General features: G+C 58.3%; 1 protein-coding gene and 2 non-coding genes across 7 annotated transcripts; all 3 read left to right on the forward strand.

Annotated features, from left to right (window-relative positions):
* The first annotated feature begins 663 nt into the window (after nucleotides 1-663).
* TNPO2 (transportin 2) lies at nucleotides 664-18,932 on the forward strand. 5 transcript variants are annotated; one of them, XM_053219833.1, is made up of 25 exons: nucleotides 664-682; nucleotides 4,943-5,054; nucleotides 5,672-5,747; nucleotides 5,830-5,979; nucleotides 8,448-8,554; nucleotides 8,641-8,774; nucleotides 8,868-8,949; nucleotides 9,024-9,146; nucleotides 9,245-9,363; nucleotides 10,442-10,502; nucleotides 10,605-10,770; nucleotides 10,967-11,119; nucleotides 12,456-12,681; nucleotides 12,886-13,057; nucleotides 13,515-13,601; nucleotides 13,681-13,788; nucleotides 13,885-14,043; nucleotides 14,601-14,688; nucleotides 14,874-14,972; nucleotides 15,547-15,642; nucleotides 15,907-16,012; nucleotides 16,278-16,377; nucleotides 16,456-16,530; nucleotides 16,645-16,772; nucleotides 16,856-18,932. In XM_053219833.1, the coding sequence occupies exons 2-24, from the start codon at nucleotides 4,956-4,958 to the stop codon at nucleotides 16,750-16,752; spliced, it is 2,694 nt and encodes an 897-aa protein (XP_053075808.1). In that variant the 5' UTR covers nucleotides 664-682; nucleotides 4,943-4,955; the 3' UTR covers nucleotides 16,753-16,772; nucleotides 16,856-18,932. The 5 variants fall into 5 exon arrangements, with proteins under 5 accessions (XP_053075808.1, XP_026905850.1, XP_026905851.1 ...); XM_027050049.2 differs by lacking the exon at nucleotides 664-682 and adding an exon at nucleotides 3,303-3,448; XM_027050050.2 differs by lacking the exon at nucleotides 664-682 and adding an exon at nucleotides 3,303-3,448 and having other exon boundaries at nucleotides 15,937-16,012.
* LOC113596617 (small nucleolar RNA SNORD41) lies at nucleotides 12,737-12,806 on the forward strand. The gene has a single exon (XR_003417410.1). It is a non-coding gene; the product is annotated as a small nucleolar RNA SNORD41 (small nucleolar RNA).
* Nucleotides 14,728-14,803, forward strand: LOC128315016 (small nucleolar RNA ZL2). Its single transcript, XR_008297402.1, has one exon. It is a non-coding gene; the product is annotated as a small nucleolar RNA ZL2 (small nucleolar RNA).
* Nucleotides 18,933-19,933: the final 1,001 nt, after the last annotated feature.

Genomic DNA, 19,933 nt, shown 5'->3' on the forward strand with positions numbered 1-19,933 from the left:
ACGTTCTATGGGGGTGGGGGGAGTATGAAAGGGGGGCAGAGATGAGCGTGGGAGAGATGGCAAGTTTAAGTTGGTCAGGGATGGCCCCGAGAAGGTTAACATTTGCCCCAAATTCTGAGAGCAGTGAAGATCCTTGGAAGTGTTCAAGGCCAAAGGAACAGGTGCAAAGACACCCAGCTGAGAGCACCCCTGGCTCCTCAAAGAGAAGAGGGGTAGCGGGCTTCGGACAAGGAGACCTGCCCCTCTCCCTTCCTGCTAACTCCCTGCTGCAAGGCTTGTCCGGTTTATCTTCCACATTGGCTCAAAGGTCTCTCCCTCCTGTTTTGGGGATGGTGAGCTGGCCCAGGTGTAACTTCAGCCTCGGGGATGTAGTGTTGGGGGAGGGGACATAGAAGGCCGATGGCGCCACTCTTACCTCCTCCCTCAAAGGCACCAGCAGCCGCTGGATCTTTAAAAAGAAACACAAGTGGGAGAAGTAGGTCGCCCTGCAGCAGCTCAGCCTCTTTTCTGGAGTGTCAGGAGGCAGGAGGAGCTGATGGAGTCCCAGCATCCCCCTTCACTGCATTCACCAGTCGTGACCTGGGGAAAGTCTGAAGGGGAAGGAGAATCAAATTCAGGGTTTGGTGAGTCACACGGTCGTGGCTGCAAACTATTCTGATGCCTCTTGGTTGTGTGATCTTGGGTAAGTCACTTAGCCTTTCTGTGGTTCGAGTTTTTCATCTATAAAATAGGGGTACAATACAGAAGCATCGGCAGTGTCAAGGTCTTTTTTCTTTTTTTAAGTTTATTTATTTGGAGAGAGAGAGAGAGCGTGGGCGCGAGCACAAGCAGGGGAGGGGCAGAGAGGAGAGACAGAATCCCAAGCAGGCTTTGCACCATCAGCCCAGAACCCGGTACTCACCAACTGTGAGATCATGACCTGAGCTGAGATCAAGAATCTGTCGCTTAACCGACTGCACCACCCAGGCGCCCCAGAGTCAAGTTCTAAAGCAAGGGCAATATTGATGAAGTCAACATTAACCCTGACATTATTTGAAACAGCTGTCATTATTCTCTGGGTGAAGCAGTTGGCTTGGGTTGGGGGATGTATGGTGACCTTTAAACGTGGGAGCAGCGCGAAGAGATGCTCAAGCAGAGACACTGTTGTAAACGGAGAGGCCTTTGTCTCCCATTTCAGATTAACAGTTGAGCACCAGCTCCTTGAGTTTCTTTTTTGCACTGTTTCTAGCTGAAGTAAATTTCTAGTTGAAGTAAGTTTGCTGTGTACAGGGCTGTTGTGAGAATTACATTAGGAAATTGCCTGACAGGCAGTAGGGTAGGTCTTAAGAAATAGTGAAATGAGGGCACCTGACTGGCTCATTCAGTAGTGTGTGACTCTTGATCTTCGGGTTGTGAGTTTAAGCCCCATGTTGGGCATGGAGCCTCCCTTAAAAAAGGAGGGAAAAAGTCTGGATTCAGTACTCAAATCCACTAGACGGGGAGAGGAAGAAAGACTTCCATGATCACACAAGGGCCGATACCTTGGACCACAAAAGCAGGGTGGGTCACTTTATTCTGTCCAACTCTCCTCTCCCCCAAGGCTTGGCGCGGGACCAATGGGAACTTGACTTATTAGCATTGTTATTTTCTTTTTGAAACTTGACATATTAAAAGAAGGTGAGCATTAAATTTTCTCGCCCATCTCCAACTCTCTCCCCACCTGACCCTTATCTGGAGCAATCCCCAACCCTGAACAGAAAACTCCCACACCCGTTCCCGAAACTTCCCGTCCCAGCCCCTCAATGTCACTCTTCCTTCTGCTCAATGCCCACCTCCGGGGGGGGGGGGGGGGGTTTCCAGACCCCCGGGTTTTGAGTCACAGCCAGAGTCCTTAAGCGCGGCAACGCGGGCGCGCGGTGAGACGGGATTTGTAGTTCTGGGGCCTAGGGGCAAGCGAGGGAAGGCCATTGCGCATGCGTAGGCGGCGGGTTTCCGCACGTGTCTCTCCAGCCGGGTTTCGGTACAGCAAAGGTGGGAAACTGGATTGCTCCTGTAGGGAGTCTTCCCGGACTGAGTGGCGTTCGGCGCCATCAGGTCCTTCTGAAACCTGGGAGGCCCCAGTGGAGAGGTCTTCGGCACCTGTTTTTCATGAATGAACGGAGGGGGGCTGACTTTGCTAATGGAATGTGGGCTGAGAAATGTGTCTCCTTCCTCCAGGTTGGGGCAAAAACTGACCTGCCTGCCCTGAAACCAAAAAGTTCTTGAGGCAGTGCTGGCTTGCCCTTTGGGATTAGAGGCCTAGTTGATTAAGTCAATTCAGTAAATATTGGTTTAGGGTGTGGCTGAATACAGTGAAAGGACGGCCTTGAGGTGGGGGGGGGGGGGTAAAAGCCACGTTTTTAAAGACAGTTTACGGCAGGCCTGGTAATGCTTAACTTGATGATCTCCAACCCAGCAAACTATTCTTACACCCATTTGACAAGTGGGGAAACCAAGGCTCAAAGCGGCAGGAGGTTGCCCACCTTGTTATTGGCCTGGCTAGGAAGAGGGAAACAGGCGCTCCAGGGTCTCCAGCTCCTCCCTACTATCCTGCTCTGTTCTTAAAAGGGGTGCCCTACTTTGTCCTCAGGTGGCGAAAGGATTACGAAGATGCCTTTCATCATGACCCTGCCCTTGCCTAAATTTCCTGGGCTCTTTCACCCTATTCAACTTAGGCCTTTTGCTTCAGCGTTTATTAATATCATTTAGAATTTCATATTCATGTGGGTTTTTCTCAGATCCGCATAAAAAGTATGAAACGGTACTGGAAAGCAAATAACACGAAATGTGGCAGAGGCTTCTTCAGGAACGCAAAGGTGCTCCGCTCCTTTGTCCGGCTTTCCTTCCTTTGTCTCTGGGGTCTAAAATCCACCCTAGGCTAAGTCTTCTCTGGTCTTTCCACGAGGGCGCTTACTGTGCTCCTCCCAGGAGCATCCTCTGGATGCGAGGAGAAAGACACAGTTCAATTCCTGGAGGAGTGGGGGGACAGGCGCAACTGGCTGTGGCCGAAAGGTTACCGGGTCCACCAAACACCTGAAGTCCCCACGCGCCACCAAACTCCGCTCCCAGCAAAGAGCCGCTGTCAGGCGGGCGTGAGACACGCTGAGAAAACGAGACGCTGGGAAGACCTAACGGCCAGAGAGGCCAGGAGAGCCGCCTACTCTCCTGTCACGTGATCTGGTCTCGGCGGGGCCCGGTTCTCCCCCGAGCCAGGCCACGTGTTATGACTGCCTCTCCCCATTGGTTCAGCTGGGCCAGTTTGAACGGTGTACGGAAGCCGCCGCGGCCCATCCACGGCCGCGTTTTTTTTTTTTCTTTTTTTTTTTTCTTTTCTTTTTTTTTTTTTATTCCCTCTCTTTGGCTCCCTCCTTCCGCGCGAGTCTCAGGAGAAGCCGCAGCGCAAGGCGCCGCTGCTGCCACCCGGGGCCCGGTAAGTGGGCCTTACCCGAAGCTTGACGGGCTCGGCCCGGGCTTGCGTTGACCCCCGCCGGGGTCCGGGTCTGCGCCGCGCGCGGCCCGGCCGTCGGGACCGCGCCTGACTGGGAAAGGCCGAGAACCCGGTTTGGGCCCCATTCTCGAGGCAGCAAGAACTGGCCGGGGCGGGGGAGGGGGAAACCGAGCTGGGCTTAGGGGGTGGGGCCTCGGAGCCCGGCCAGACTCTGGTGCCTCGAGAATCGGGCCAGTGGGGCGACTGGGGTCGGGCTGGAGGGGATCTGGGGGAAGCGTCTGGGGACTGCTTAGGGCCTGATTGGGGAACATCGCGAGGATCGGGTGTGTGTGGGGGGGGCTATTTTGGTGGAGCTTTGGCTGGGTCTGGTTGCGGGAGGCCTCAGTGAAAAGTTGGGGGGTCTTTTTGGACCGTGACAGGGAGGGGCGTCAGACTTCGCTCTTAGAGGGCTTTGCTGGGTCTGACTTCGAGGCGTCGCTAGGATCCGTTGGGGGGAATGCTCCGGGCGGTGTTGGCGGCCAGGCCTAACTGGGGGAAGCTGCAGAGATCGGACGAAGTGGGTTTCCGGCTCGAGGTGGTGGGGGGCTTGGCCGAACTTGATTGGGGGAAACAGCAGAGATCCGTCAGCAGGAGTTAATGCTGACTGGGGCAGGGGGCGGGAGGGGGGAAAGACTTGGCCAGACCTGATTGGGGAAAGCGACGGGGACCCGTCCAGGGGTCATCTTTCGTGGGGTGGGCGGGCTTGGCTGGCTGTCTTTCCGAGAGGGAACTCGGACCTGTCTGGGGATTGCTTCGGGCCCGATTAAGGGGAATCTATGGATGGAGTCTGGCTAGGCCAAAAAGAGGAGTCTGGCATCCGGCTCAGTTTGGAGGGACAGATTAGAGGAGGTGGCAGGGATCGGGACGATTGGAGCACCTTGAGGCCGTGCATCTGGGGAGGCTCAGGGACCAGACCAAGGCGGAGGCGGCGGCTGGGATCTGGCGGAGCGTGAGGGCTGGATTTCGGAAGAAGAGGGTTCTTTGGGGACCGTGCCTGGACCAGGGAGACCGCAGGGGCCGGGGCGCTGTCGCGGTCTGGGGCAGGGCCGCTGGATGGAGAGGTGGCTGGGGCCTTGCCTAACGGCCGTGAGGCTGACGGAAGCCATAGGGCCCGTAGCCGGTGGAGGCAGCATGGGCTGCCCTGGGCCGAAGGCGCCGCGCTGGGCCTGATGAGGCCCCGCCGGGGCCCCGCCACCGCCTCCCGTGGCCCGCTTCCATATCCCCTCGCCTGCGCACCCTAGCCTGAGACTGCGCGGACGTGGATGGCGCAGCTGGCGGGGACCCCGCACTTGGGCTGGTGTGGATCGGGCGACCCCCGCCTGTCCGCCGAGGGCGCTCCCGTCGTGCTGCCGCTGCGGCCACCTCCACGGCGGCTCAGCCCGGGGCTCACACGGGACCCCTGGGACCCAGCGCTGACCCTGGCCCCTACCCCCGCAGCTCACCTCGCGCCATGGACTGGCAGCCAGATGAGCAGGGCCTGCAGCAGGTCCTGCAGCTGCTCAAAGACTCGCAGTCGCCAAACACAGCCACGCAGCGCATCGTGCAGGATGTATCCTTCCTTCCTTCCTTCCGGGCCCAGGGGGAACTGGGCAGACATCTGCAGCCCCTGAAGACCAGAGGAAGGGGGCCACTCCCTAATCCCCAGACTCTTGTTCTGTCAGGAGCTACAATTGGCAGAGAAGCAGGGATCCGACCCCTTGGGTCCCACGTGCAGAGAAAATGTGGCCCTGTGGGGGAGGGGGAGGAGGAACACCTTTCACTGGCACTGGGCCGTTCGGTTAGTTTCACCGTCAGGATTAATTTTTTTCAATCGAGGTTTGAAATACTCTGACTTAAAGGTTAAGATACTTCAACCATCAGCAGGTTTCACTTGAAAATATGACTTCCCTTCTTTTTTTAAAAAAGCAGGCAACGTGGGACTGGTGGCGAGCAGGACTGAGTAGCAGCCGCCTCCTTCAGACAGAGAGGCTCAGCCGTGCTCCCCCACCACCTGGATGAGTTTCAGGTGCCTGAAGTGCTGTGTTATTCTGGCAGGGAGGTTGACAGGTGGGGTCCCAGGAGCTAGCCACCTCATCCCAGTGGGCAGAGGGACTTTCAGCCACAGGACAGTGAGGGGACCCACCAGGGGAAGGCCCTTGTCTCCCAAGTCCCTTAACAGCCTGGCAGAAACTCAAACAACTGAACCAGTTTCCCGACTTCAACAACTACCTGATCTTTGTCCTGACCAGACTCAAGTCGGAAGGTATGTCCTCAGCACCCCTCCACTCCAGCCGGACCCCGCTTTTTCCCCTGCAGTCCCCTGACCCTCGGCCCTCTTTCCCCAGACGAGCCGACTCGGTCCCTCAGCGGTCTCATCCTCAAGAACAACGTGAAGGCACATTACCAGAGCTTTCCGCCACCCGTGGCCGACTTCATCAAACAGGAGTGTCTCAACAACATTGGCGATGCCTCCTCACTCATCCGAGCCACCATAGGTGAGAGCGGGTAGTGGGAATCGGCCAGTGAGGACTCCTGAGTTCTCGCTGTCAGCTAAGGAGCTTTTCAGCCTGTTAAGAGTATCAGTTCACTGAAGGCTCCAGTACTGTGGTTGGTAGTTCCGTTACGGTTGCCATCTTACAGATGAGAAAACGGAGGCACAGAGATGTTAAGGGACTTACCCGGTAAGTGGCAGAGCTCGGAAGTGGCCAGTGCAGGTCTGTGCTCCGAACCACTCCCCCCGAAATAGCCATTCTTTCTTTTGAGGCCACCACTCAGTGTCTAGGCCCTGAGGGTGTAGCACGTTAGAACCCGAGGCCTCCCTGTCCTGAGGAGTTGGGTGTCTTCGGCTATTTCTCCCCAGTAATGAGATGACATGGGAGTTAGTTTTGTGTTGGAGCCTTCCTGGCTCTCGGAGGGCTGCCTGAACAAGTTAAGGGAAGGACGGTGGAGAATTCTCCAGCTGTTTTCCCCCAAGCCTTTTCACTACTGATAAACACCAACTCAACACTTTGTTACCGGCTTGCTTTTCTCCCCCCACCTTTACTGAGATGTACTTGACCCCCAATGGATTTATGTTGTTATTCTTTAAATTGTCAGCTTTTTAACGTTGCTTTTAGAAGAAAGTTGTATCTAGCTTTTTTTTTTTTAAGTTTACTTGTTTAGTTTGAGAGAGAGAGAGAGAGAGAGAGAATGATCAGGGGAGGGGCAGAGAGAGAGAGGGACAGAGGATCCCAAGGGGGCTCAGTGCTGATAGCACAAAGCCCGAATTCAGGGCTCGAACTTGCGCACCGTGGGATCATGACCTGAGCCAAAGTCGGATGCTTAGCTGACTAAGACACCCAGGGCCCCCCCAAAGTTGTAGATAGCTTTTAAATGAAAAGATGTTTGTTTGCCATAAAGAGCAGGTAACCTTAAAAACATGCAACAAAGACACAAAAATAGTATTAAGTTGGAATAGATACTGGGCCTGCTAGAAGGGCTGATCTTGGGGCCTGCTTCCTCTCTTAAGTGACCCTTAGCCCTGACGATACCCACTGCGTGACCAGTAGAAGGATCTGGACTTCCCGAGTTCACTAGATAGCCAGGTTCTGCTCTAAGTGTTTGAATTAAGGCATTGAAGCTTCCGACGTCCCTAGGGACCCATGGTGGGTTTTTTTTCCCCCCTTTTGAGTCACAGAGGGGTTAGGACACGTGGCCAAGTTCGCACAGACGGGGACAGGGCTGGAACTGCACTCCCGAGTCCTCAGGGCCTACCCGCCGCAGGTCACCCCTTTTCCAGCAGAAGCAGGAGCCAGGGTCATCTAGAGTGATGGCAGTGACAGCTTCACCCTGCTGGGGAAACACTGCCACCTCCTGGCTTTAAACCCTATGTCTATGTCACCCTCACCTGTGTTCCCTTCGGCCGTATTGGGCTCAGCCACCAGACTGCCTCACGGCCCTGGCCCTGCCCTTCATTCGCGTATTGTACTTCACACTTGGGCTTCTAATCAGCGGTACGAGGCCTCCCCAAGGCCACGTGGTCCTGCATAACCTGCCTCTGTCACCTCAGCCCTCGCCTCCACCTGCTCCCCACCCTCACCACCCCCTGCTCAGCCCCTCTGGCTCCTCACCTGTCTTTGAGCACGCCCAGCCTGCCTGTGCACCTGCCCGGGATGCCCTTTCCCCAGGGAGTTGGACAGCCTCCCCTCATCTCCTTCAGGTCTTTCTCAGAGAGCTAAGCGTCACCTGGGCAAGGCCTGCTCCGGCCACCCGTTTTTAAATTGCTGTTCTTGGGGCTCCTGGCTGGGTCCGTCAGAAGAGCATGTGACTCTTGACCTCGGAGTCGTAAGTTCCAGCCCCACCTTGGGTGTAGAGTTACTCAAAAACTAAATAAACTTTACAAAAAATTTTTTAACGTTTCTTTATTTTTGAGACAGAGAGAGACAGAGCATGAACGGGGGAGGGGCAGAGAGAGAGGGAGACACAGAATCCGAAACAGGCTCCAGGCTCCGAGCGGTCAGCATAGTGCCCGACGCGGGGCTCGAACTCACGGACCGCGAGATCATGACCTGAGCTGAAGTCGGACACTTAACCGACTGAGCCACCCAGGCGCCCCTATAAAAATTTTGTTAAAAAAACGTTAAAAAAATTGCTGCCCTCACTCTCAGCCCTTGCCGGCCATCTTCTCTGCTTTCTTTCCCCCCTTAGCTTTTGGCATCTAGCCTCCCAGTTCTTTTGCTGATTTATTTTTACCTCGGAGCCTCTCTCACTGGGCAGTCTGCTCCCACGGGCAGGGCTTTTGTATGTAGCTCTGTGCTGCTTCCCGGGGCCTGCAACAGCTGGCTTACGGTAGGGCTCCGAGGATCTCGAAAGGAGCGTGTAGGGCTTCTGGGGGACTGCGCACGGACGGCCTGTGAGCCAGCGGAGCGAGTGCGCGGCAGGCCCGCACCCAGCCTGAGGCGGCGTCCTTTCCCGGCTGCCCCAGGCATTCTCATCACCACCATCGCTTCCAAGGGCGAGCTGCAGATGTGGCCCGAGCTGCTGCCCCAGCTGTGCAACCTGCTCAACTCGGAAGATTACAACACTTGCGAGGTAGGTGACCGGCTGTGGCCCGCCTGGGCGGGAGCCGGGGAGCCGGACTGGGGTTCACATCCGTCTGCCCGCTCCTCTCCACCCAGGGGGCCTTCGGAGCCCTGCAGAAGATCTGCGAAGACTCATCTGAGCTCCTGGACAGCGATGCCCTCAACAGGCCCCTCAACATCATGATCCCCAAGTTCTTACAGTTCTTCAAGCACTGCAGCCCAAAGATCCGGTGGGTGTGGCTTCCCAGGGTGGGGGTGGGGGTCTGCGGAGGGGCTGGGCGTGGGCGGAGTCAGGGCCGACCCGCGTGCCCCCTCCCTGCCAGGTCCCATGCCATAGCCTGTGTGAACCAGTTCATCATGGACCGGGCCCAGGCGCTGATGGACAACATCGACACCTTCATCGAGGTGGGCTGCCGGGCTGAGGGTGAGCAGGGCAAGGGCCGAGGGCCCGGCTGCAGCTGATCCCACCCTCCCTGCAGCACCTGTTCGCCCTGGCCGTGGACGACGACCCTGAGGTGCGGAAGAACGTGTGCCGTGCCCTGGTGATGCTGCTGGAAGTGCGGATCGACAGGCTCATCCCCCACATGCACAGCATCATCCAGGTGTGCACGGCTAGCCCGGGCGTGCTGTGGGGTGGGCGGCAGGCGGGGAGTCACCCCGGACTGGGCCAGGCTTTAGCCTTTTTCCCACCCTGCCCTAGTACATGCTGCAGAGGACCCAGGACCACGATGAGAACGTGGCTCTGGAGGCCTGTGAGTTCTGGCTGACGCTGGCCGAGCAGCCCATCTGCAAGGAAGTCCTGGCCTCCCACCTGGTCCAGTGAGTGCCACTGCTGCCCTCTGTCCCACCTCAGCCCCCACCCCTCGCTGTACTCTGCCTTCCCTCTGGTTGTCTCCTGTGTTAGTCTCGGTCTGTGTTCTCTGTCTCCGCTTACTTTCGATCCCTGTGCGTTTCTGGTTGGCAGGCGATAAGAAGATAATTTCCAATGACTTAAAAATGTGGGGGCTCCTGGGTGGCTCAGTGGGTTAAGCGTCCGGCTTCAGCTCAGGTCATGATCTCACACTCTGTGAGTTTGAGCCCCGCGTCGGGCTCTGTGCTGTCAGTTCAGAGCCTGGAGCCCGCTTCGGATTCTGTGTCTCCCTCTCTCTCTGCCCCTCCCCTACTCATGCTCTGTCTCTCTCTGTCTCTCAAAAATGAATGTTAAAAAAAAAATTTTTTTTTTAAATGCGGTCAATTATAGGTGTAAGAAATGAAAAATCAGCGGAGGCTGCAGGCATAGCTGGATCCAGGTGCTCAAAGGATATCAAAGATGTCTGTGTAGTCTCAGACCTACTCCTGTGTTGGCTTTGTCCTCAGGCACGACCTTCCCTCATGGTAGTGCTGTGGTCTTCTGCTTACCTTCAAGCTTAGGAACCTCAGAATAAAGGAATTCTCTCTCAACCAGTATCTCCAGCAAAAGTCCTAGGGCTCACCTTCCTTGGCCAACTTGGATCACTCGCCTATCCCCGAGTCATGAATCATTTTCTCCTGAGGTGCGTGGGCACCAGCTGAGGGCGCCTGGCTGCCCTGCCTGTTTCTTCTCTAATCTGGCCCGTCCCAGGGAAGGGCCTCATGTCCTTGCCTTACAGCATGCTAGGGTTCGGCCACCGTTTGAAGCTCTCTGGCGTTTTCAGGGGTCTGGACTTCATTGAGTGGCCAGGTCTGGGTCAAGAGCCCTCGTGGGGAGCCAGGAGTCATGTCAGCTCTGTCCCAGGCACCATGGTTGACTAGGTTGGGATAATAGCCCTAAGTTCCACACACTGCCCCTTGGCTCCTTGTTGCTTCCGTTTTGCCCAGGCTGTGAGCCCTCCTGGGGACTCCTGCGTCCCATCCCAGTGAACAGCCTCTCTCCCCACAGGTTGATCCCCATCCTGGTAAATGGGATGAAGTACTCAGAAATCGACATCATTCTGCTCAAGGTCAGTCTGGGCCGACCGCTGGGTGTGAACAGGCAGGTGAGGGCTGGGGCGTTGGGACTGCGGGCCCTGGTGGTGCTTAGTGATCTGTCCGGCCTTCCACAGGGGGACGTGGAAGAGGACGAGGCGGTCCCCGACAGCGAGCAGGACATCAAGCCACGTTTCCATAAGTCGCGCACAGTGACGCTGCCCCATGAGGCCGAGCGGCCTGATGGCTCGGAGGATGCAGAGGACGATGACGACGACGATGCTTTGTCCGACTGGAATCTGAGTGCGTGGCCTGGCCTGGGGGGTCGGGGGCAGGAAGCCCAGGGGCTGCCTCTTGGGAGGTGATGAGGGGCCTCCTCAGAGCAGATCGTGACGACTCTAATCACGATCTCTGATCCTGGGGATACGGTCCAGGAGGCTGGCAGCCACCCAAAGAGCCTCCCTGCTTCTCCCCCCCTCCCCCACCCCTCCCGTCCCAGGGAAGTGCTCGGCAGCTGCACTGGACGTCCTGGCCAACGTCTTCCGGGAGGAGCTGCTACCCCACCTTCTCCCCCTGCTCAAGGGGCTCCTTTTCCACCCTGAGTGGGTGGTCAAAGAGTCGGGCATCCTGGTGCTGGGCGCCATCGCGGAGGGTGAGTGCCTCTCCGGCCTGGTAGGGGCCTGGCCCCTGAGCCCCTCACTGGTGCGGGACGGTACGGGGCGGCCCAGGCAGGGCTGTGTCCGGGGTGTGGCCGCACAGCACGGGCGACGCCACCCCCAGGTTCTCTCTGAGGCCTGCCCTGCGCCCTCCAGACAGCTCTGGGATGTGAGTCTTCCCCATGGCCCGTGGGCCTGAATGGAACCCCCGAACCCCACAGTGCACGCCCCCCCTTGAATTCTCACAGAGAGCGGTTCTGTGAGGCTGTCGGCACGGTTACAGTCGGAAGAGTGACAGGCAGCCTGCAACGCTTGCCCCACGGCTGGCAGCCCGGTCCCCCGGGCTCAGCGCAAGCCCGATGAGGTGGGGCGCGTAGATGAAGAAACTGGGGTGCGGGGAGATTGACGCCGTTTCCCCGGTCACCCAGGGCGCGGCTGGGCTTTAGCCTGCCACCGGCTCCCTGGCCTGTGAATCGGAAGTGTCCACTGGTGGTGTTTACACGGACCTCTGTCCTTTTCGCGCCTTTTGCGCTCCTTCGTCCCGGTGGGAAGTACAGCTTGAGTTACAGGTGTCACCAGTGCCCGCCTCAGCCTCCAGGCCTCTCATAAAAGGTTCAGACACGACAACAGGAGCCGTGTGTTTAAAGTTTATCTAAGGAAAGATTTCCTCACATAACCGGCCCAACGTACGTTACGTTAGCACGGGAACGTGAATTAACGGGTTACGTCAGGCGTCCTAGCTTTTAGCGGAAAAGGATCTCGAGGGATTGACCCGTAACTGGTAAAAATAGTTCTTGGGTCTTGGATCATTAGATGGCGTGCTGTTATCTGTGTTCTCCGAACAAGAGATTCATTTGTGGCTTTTTTTCTTTCTAAAAAAAGATGAAAAATAGAAAAAGCACAAATACCCCAGAAATGTTTCAGAAGAAAAGTACTTGGGGTGCCTGGCTGGCTTATTCAGTGGAGCGTGTAGCTCTTGATTTTGGGCTCGTGAGTTCGAGCCCCACGTTGGGCGTAGAGTGCAGGTTGAAAAAGGAAAATTACTTCCCGACCATTTTGGTCACCGTGCTGCCCGGCCATCTGTGAAGTAACGAGTGACTGTCACGGGGTGGAGCCAGTGGAGGGGAAAGGCTTGTCCTGACGCTGCTTCCCATCGCGGCTGTGCCTTTCACCGTTTCTGTGACTGAGCCATTGTGTCTGTGATTCAACCTCCCAGCCTCAGTGTCCCCCCCCCCCCCCCCCCCATGGCAGGTGCCACTGAGCTCTCTGCAGAGGGTGAGGTGTGGCCAGGCCCAGCTGGGCTCAGGCTTGCCCTTGTGCCGGTGCTTGCAGGCTGCATGCAGGGCATGGTGCCCTACCTGCCCGAGCTGATCCCGCACCTCATCCAGTGCCTGTCGGACAAGAAGGCCCTGGTCCGCTCCATTGCCTGCTGGACGCTGAGCCGCTATGCCCACTGGGTGGTCAGTCAGCCACCTGACATGCACCTCAAGCCTCTGATGACAGAGCTGCTCAAGCGCATCCTGGATGGCAACAAGAGGGTGCAGGAGGCGGCCTGCAGGTGACCCTCAAGCGCTGACCCCACGGCCCCCACCCCTGCCCCACTGGCTGCCTCCTGGGAAGTGATGATACTCCTGACCCTTGACGTCACGCTGATTTCTCACGTATTCGTACTGGCTGATCCCGGGTGCATGCCCTCCCCACAACCCCACCCAGGGCCCAGCCCCGCCTGTGGCCGCCCCCCTAAACCCCTTCCCCACTCCAGTGCCTTCGCCACCCTGGAGGAGGAGGCCTGCACAGAGCTGGTGCCCTACCTCAGCTATATCCTCGACACCCTCGTCTTCGCCTTCGGCAAGTACCAGCACAAGAACCTGCTCATCCTCTACGACGCCATCGGCACCCTGGCTGACTCTGTGGGCCACCACCTCAACCAGCCGGTGAGGCCCCACAGCATCTCCCTCTCTTGATCCTCACGCCGCCTTTGCGTCCAGTGACCTGGCGGCAACCTCGTGTCGCACACTGGGGACGTGGCCGTGACCTCGAGAGGCAGACAGACGGACCCGGCCCCCGCCCTCGCCCTGCTCCCAGTCTAGCGGGGGAAACAGTTATGCGACAGTGTGGCAAGTGCTGTCCTGGGGAAACTCAGGGGCCTGCGGGAACCAGGAGGCGCCGACCTGGGCTCCGAGGGGGGGCGGAGAGGGGAGGCCGGGGCTAGGGACGAGAAGGGCCTGGGGGTCTGGCTGGATGGCAAGGCCCTGTAGGGCCCCATGAGCCACAGCAAGGAGCCCAGACCTCATCACTCAGGCGATAGGTGCCTCTGAGTCACGAAGAGCCCTGCGGGTTCCAGGCTGCCACCCCCGTGCGGGGGGCCCCAACTTCACGCTTCCTTTTCAGGAATACATCCAGAAGCTGATGCCTCCGCTGATCCAGAAGTGGAACGAGCTCAAGGACGAAGACAAGGACCTCTTCCCTCTGCTAGAGGTGGGTGGGCTCCAGGCCCTCTCCCAAAGCCCTGCCCCATCCTTCCTGAGTTCACCTCTCCTGCCTTCCGCCCGACCAGTGCCTGTCATCGGTGGCCACCGCCCTGCAGAGCGGCTTCCTGCCCTACTGTGAGCCAGTCTACCAGCGCTGCGTCACCCTGGTGCAGAAGACCCTGGCCCAGGCCATGGTGAGCATCACACCACCCCTGCCCCGCCGCCTGCTCCTCTGCGGCTGCCCCAGCCTGGGCCCGCTCCCCTTACCCGCCTGCCCCATCTGTGCCCAGATGTACACCCAGCACCCTGAGCAGTATGAGGCCCCCGACAAGGACTTCATGATCGTGGCACTGGACCTGCTCAGCGGCCTGGCCGAGGGCCTGGGCGGCCACGTGGAACAGCTGGTGGCCCGCAGCAACATCATGACGCTGCTCTTCCAGTGCATGCAGGTGGGCGGGCCCCTCGCATGCCTGACTTGCGGCCCCGGGGTGTGCCCCGCGGACAACAGGAGAAAGGGACCCATAGGAAAAAAAAAGCTTGTACTTATTTTAAAAAGTGATTCAAAGAAGACCTGAGTAAAATCTCGCTGAAAAACAAAGAGCTCCCGGCTGGCTCAGTCCGGGGAGCATGTGACTCTTGATCCCGGGGTCGTGAGTTCGAGCCCCATGTTGGGCATAGAGATTACTAACAAAAACAAAGGTAGAAAGAGGAAATAGGAAAGCATAAGCCCCTCCAACCTGACGTATGTGCGCACCCCCAGTGTCTCCGGACGGGCAGCAGTTAACCCCTGCCCCTTCCTGTAGCGGTACCGTGAGCGAAGCCCTGCAGTTCACGGGCCACGAGTGCCCGTGATGGGGCCTTTCGCTTCCATGATGGGAAGTGGCAGGGTCAGGCCGTTCTCCAGGGGCTGCTCCCCTAGCTGGCCTGCCGGGAGGGATTAGTTTGGGACCCCTGCTGGTTGGGGGGAGGGGCATCTTGCCACGCCAGCCCTGCTCTGACCCCCCAGGACTCCATGCCTGAGGTCCGGCAGAGTTCCTTCGCCCTCCTGGGAGATCTCACCAAAGCCTGCTTCATCCACGTCAAGCCCTGTATCGGTATGACGCCCATCTTGTCACCCCCATGACCCCAGCCCTGGCCTCGAGTGATGGAGAAACGACCCTGGGAGGACAATGACCAAATCGGGATGTATTCGTACTGTCTGATGGGGTCTGCCCGGCCAGGCCCGGGAGCTCACCCTGGCTGGCCCCCCCTGCCCAGCACTCTTCTTTCTCCCCACCAGCCGAGTTCATGCCCATCCTGGGCACCAACCTGAACCCTGAGTTCATCTCTGTCTGCAACAATGCCACCTGGGCCATCGGCGAGATCTGCATGCAGATGGGTGAGTGTGCTGCAAGTTGACGGGCCCCGCGCTGTCACCCACATCGGTCTGTTCCCTGCTGAGGGCAGGCCCCTGGCCGTGCCTGCCAGGCCCCTGGGGAGAGAGCCCCGGTGCTCCTTGAGGATTGCCGCAGTTGGTCTGGCAAGAAGACCTCTCTGAGTGGTTTCCGCCGGGAGACTCCCAAATGGCTGAAAGGCCGTCTGTGATTGGTCTTCCTAAAGAGGCAGGACAGGCGGCCTGTTCTGACTGGACTTTTGGCGACCTCCCGCCCCCACGCAGTCAGCCCACTGGGATTGGTTGGGAGACTTTGGCGGCTTTCTCCCTCCCCACCTACCCCCACAGGGAATCTGGGCAATGCGGTCTCGCCCCGGTGTTGGAGCTGTGACTCCAAGGAAGCTTCTGGCGTTTGGAAGGCTTGGGTCTGCCCCTGGCTGGCCACGGGTCCTGAGCGGGGGACCAGCTGGAGAATGTTTCTCCGTTCCCTCAGTGGTTGCAGGGGGTCAGTGCGTAGATGCAGCTGAGGTCAGCATGGGTGGTCTGGGCTGTGCGGGGCTCTGACTGACCGGTCCCCCAGGGGCAGAGATGCAGCCCTACGTGCAGATGGTCCTCAACAACCTGGTGGAGATCATCAACCGGCCCAACACCCCCAAGACGCTGCTGGAAAACACAGGTGGGCACCAGGCCTGAGCTGTTGCCGTCCCCTTACCTGGATGGGGTTCCCAGCCGGGAGGGTAGTGCCGAAGAGACCTTGGGAAAGAAGCAGGGAAGGTTTCTGGGAAGACGTGGAAGGGGGTTCTGAGGAGAGCCCCGAGAAAGATGTGGGCCTCGGGGGAGACCCCAGTTGGGCCTGTTCCCTTGGGGCCCATGGGGCGGGGCTGGTGCCTCGTGCCAGAGGCCCCGCCACGTACCGTCCCGGGGCCGCTCGGGGTTGCAGGTCGCCTGACGAGTCCCTCTGCCATTCCAGCCATCACCATCGGCCGCCTGGGCTACGTGTGCCCACAGGAGGTGGCACCCATGCTGCAGCAGTTCATCCGGCCTTGGTGTGTGCCCCCCTGCGTGGGGCCTGCGTACGGTGGGCCGGGCGGCAGGGCGGGGGGGGCGGGTGGGGGGCAGGCCCGCCCCTAAGTGCACGCGTCCCGGCCCATCGCCCGCCGAACCCTCGCTTCCGCCACCCTGTGTAGAAACACAGCACACCCCGGCCCCACCACCCGCTGACCTGCCGCCCCCCCCTGCCCCCCTCCACCACAGATGCCCATCCTGCCCTAGCCCTGCCGGCTCACTGCCTGCTGCTCACCTCCCCCACAGGTGCACGTCCCTCAGGAACATCAGGGACAACGAGGAGAAGGACTCGGCCTTCCGAGGCATCTGCATGATGATAGGCGTCAACCCCGGGGGCGTCGTGCAGGTTGGGGCAGCTGGGCCTGGAGGGAAGGCACGGGGGCCGGGCCCGGCGGCCCCTCACACGGGACCTGTCGTGTTTCAGGACTTTATCTTCTTCTGCGACGCCGTGGCTTCCTGGGTGAGCCCGAAGGATGACCTTCGGGACATGTTTTATAAGGTGAGCTCCTGCGTGGCCCTGCCGCGATCCCTGGGAGTCGGGGGAGGGAGGCCGAGCTCCTCCCGCTCTGGCCTGGGGCGCCCCTCACCCCCCTGCCCCCCGGCCTCCCCGCAGATTCTCCACGGCTTCAAAGACCAAGTCGGGGAGGAGAACTGGCAGCAGTTTTCTGAGCAGTTCCCGCCTCTGCTCAAGGAGAGGCTGGCCGCCTTCTATGGGGTCTAGATGAGCCTCGCGACCGCCAGGTGAGGAGGCTGCCCGCGAGGGCGCTGTGGCTGTTGGAGGGGGGCGGAGGGGTGCAGGCCCTGACCCCCGCCTTTCCCCACAGGTTTCTGTCTGCGTCGTTGGAGGGGTTGCTGGGGAGCACGCTGCGTCCGGAAGTCGCCGTGCCCTGGTCGAGGGGGGTTAGGGAGGAGTGAGCGGGACCCAAATCCAGACGCCTTCCCCGTCCACCTACCTGCCACGGGTGTGTGTGGCCTGCCGGCCAGCGGGCGAGTGGGTGGGGTCTCCACACTCATCCTACAAACAGGGGAGGGGGGTGGGACTTCTTGGCAGCAAGGGCCCTTTGCTCAATCGGGGTCACCTCGGGCAGCCCACCTGGGCCAGCCTCGTGGGAGGGAAGATTCAACACAGCCGACCGAATCCGGCTTAGGATGAGGCGAGGGAAAAGCAGGCGGGGAGGGGGGTCCTTGTAGAGACACGTACACTCACATGTACACACGTGGCCACACGCATGTGCGGCGCTGCAGCCAGCCAGGCTGGGCCAGCCGCCCCACCATTTCCCCGACTGCATGGAGACAGTAGAATTAGTGAACCCCTGAGTTAACCCGTAAGGCCTTCCGTGTAACCTGCATCTAGAGTTTAAGAAGCTTCTGCTGTTTTGCTGGAATTGGTGACTGGGGAGGGCTGGGTGGGTTGGGGGGCCTCCGCCGGGACCCTGGGGCGGGGGAAGAGGACGGCTGTCTTCAGGCCGCCCGAGTCAGCTCGCGCACGCTTCGGACCTGCTCCGCACACTTCCTGCCGGCTCTGTGGCATCCACAGCCTGTGCGTCCCCCTCCTTGTTGTGTCCCAGCCAGAAGAGTGGGGACTGCCGGAGTGGCCGAGGCTGGCCAGACGTTGCCCATTCTCCTCCCACTGTGCTCCAGTGACTTTTGAGGACGCTGGGCCAGGACCTTTTCCCTGAAGAGGGCTGGGGGCAGCCAGAGCTGCTGACCTCTACTCCCTGCGTCTCTCCATAAGCAAGTCCGTTTCAAGGGCAGTCTGTTTTCTCTGTGCTTCTTAAGAGCCCTCCTCTCAGGTTCCAGCCTGAGTTTTAACACGAGGGCTGGGGCCAGGGCATTTAATTGGTGGGGACAGAGGATGAAAGTTCAGGCTTTGCCAGCAAGAAGGAAATGAAGGGCTTTGGAGGAGGAGAAGGTGGTACACCCCCTGACCCCACTCTCTCTGTCCCTGGGGCTTCCTGTCTTCATGGCTCCCAGCGGGCTACAGGACCCCACCAGATAGGGGCAGTGATTCTAGGGAACCTTCTGGGAATGGTTGGAGATGCAGTCACAGTGTGGGCGGCACTCCTAGAGGGGCGAGGGGGGTGTGGTCACTTCTCACTTGGCCTCAGAACTGAACCGGGCCCTGCAGCCCCCTTAATGTTTTCCTTTTTCTCCTCCCTTACTTTTTGCTTTTCTGGAGGTCGTTTTGTGGGGCTTTGACTGGATTCCTACATCCTGGGACTTGTCCCATTCATCCCCGCAGGGCCCTGGACCCGGCCCCGTTATAGCCTTGTGTCTTCTCCCAGACAGGGTCGGGCCCTGCCTCGATTCCAAGGAGTACATGGTGCACATTCCATAAACTCAGCTGGCTTCCTTACCCTGTCAGACTCCCAGCAGGTCTCTGGAAGCCATTTGTTTAAAAAAAAAAAAAAAAAAAAAAAGGAAAAAAAAAATTAGGTACCATTGAATTTTCTGGTAATCCAGTTCTTTGGGGCATCCTCTACTGGGCCTTGGGGGTTGTGGGTGGAGCGGCTGGCTGCTGGGATTGGTAACCCCTTCTCCACCCAGGATGGGGGGCTCCAGCCATTCAGGAAAGGGAGCCTGATTCTAGTTTTCTTTCTTCTTCTTCTTCTTTTTTTTTTTTAAGAAAACTATTTAATTTTTTAATTTATTTTTGGTTGATTTTTGCACAACGAAGTTTCAGCTTCTCAACCTTCCTCCCTGCCCAGGGCTGCAGACCCTGACTGGCCTCGATCTGCAGTTCCTCTGTTTTCCACATCCCTCCTTCCCCCTCCCCCTCCTCCTACGGGCTCCAGGGTCTGTCCATTTGTTACTGTGCCGTGCTGGGGATTGGCGCCGAGGTGGCGTGAGATTCCACTTGTGTAGAACTTTGTTGAGTAAAGATCAGTTTCTTGTGAAACACTTGGTCTCCATCCAGCCTCCTGTATCCTCGGCTTTGGCAGTAAAGACGTGGAGGGGCTTGCCTGGGCCGCTTTAGAAGTAGGGATGCACAGGACTCAGGAAATCATTGGCGGAGTAGGGAAGTAGGTAACCGTTAACAGGGTACATTTCTCAGTACCTGGAGCCTCTCACCTTTCTTCCCAGTGAAATGGAAAGGTGAAAGCGAATGACTAAGGTTAGATGTCCTAACATACACATGTAGTGTGTTCTCCAGAATGTAATTACAGGTCTCTTGAATTCAGTAAAAGGGAGCCTTGAGTGTTGCAGATCCCCATCCGCCTTAGACCCAACTAAGGGGCAAAGCCTTGCAGCACTCCTCTCCGCCTAACCCCACAACTCCGGGTCATGGGGCAGGTTAGATGTTTTTGTAAAAAGCTCGGCACCAGGCCTCTTGGAGGTGTAATAAGTAAGTATGAGTGACAGTTACTGAGGCAAATGAAAAACTGCTAAGCTCTTGGGGACACACAGCCTCAGAATACAATCTTGTTGCAACCTCAATAGGGCCCAAAGTCACGTGCATCATCTTGGGGGAGGAAAGCGGACACGGACATACATCCAGCATCCATTCAACACACATTTTTAGCGAGGGCACAGGAGGTAAGCAGTGCAACAGTGATCTGTCCCATAGAGAAAAAGAGGGGAGGGGAAAGAACATTGGGAAGATGGTCAGTGTTACCGTAGGGTACTGTGGGGAGGCCTCACTGTGAAGGTGGTAGCCGGTTAAGCATCCGCCTTCTGCTCAGGGCATGATCTCGAGGCTCCTGATTTCAAGCCCCGCATGGAGCTCTGTGCTGACAGCCCAGAGCCTGGAGCCTGCATCCGATTCTGCGTCTCCCTCTCTGCCCTTCCCCCGCTTGCACTGTCTCTTTCTCTCTCTGTCTCAAAGATAAATGAACATTTAAAAAAGAGTGAGGCAGAGAAAAACAGCAAGTGCTCTGGGATATTTATGTGGCTCGGTTAAC

Source organism: Acinonyx jubatus, chromosome A2 (assembly GCF_027475565.1).
Source record: "Acinonyx jubatus isolate Ajub_Pintada_27869175 chromosome A2, VMU_Ajub_asm_v1.0, whole genome shotgun sequence".
Classification (NCBI taxonomy): domain Eukaryota; kingdom Metazoa; phylum Chordata; class Mammalia; order Carnivora; family Felidae; genus Acinonyx; species Acinonyx jubatus.

What these genes read in the sequence shown, in the direction of transcription:
- TNPO2 (XM_027050051.2), top strand. Translation starts at nt 4,956, where the DNA reads ATGGACTGGCAGCCAGATGAGCAGGGCCTGCAGCAGGTCCTGCAGCTG. An exon ending in ACATGCACAGCATCATCCAG is followed by an intron (nt 9,147 to 9,244) that starts GTGTGCACGGCT and finishes ACCCTGCCCTAG; the next exon opens with TACATGCTGCAGAGGACCCA. An exon ending in GGCTGGCCGCCTTCTATGGG is followed by an intron (nt 16,747 to 16,855) that starts GTCTAGATGAGC and finishes CTTTCCCCACAG; the next exon opens with GTTTCTGTCTGCGTCGTTGG.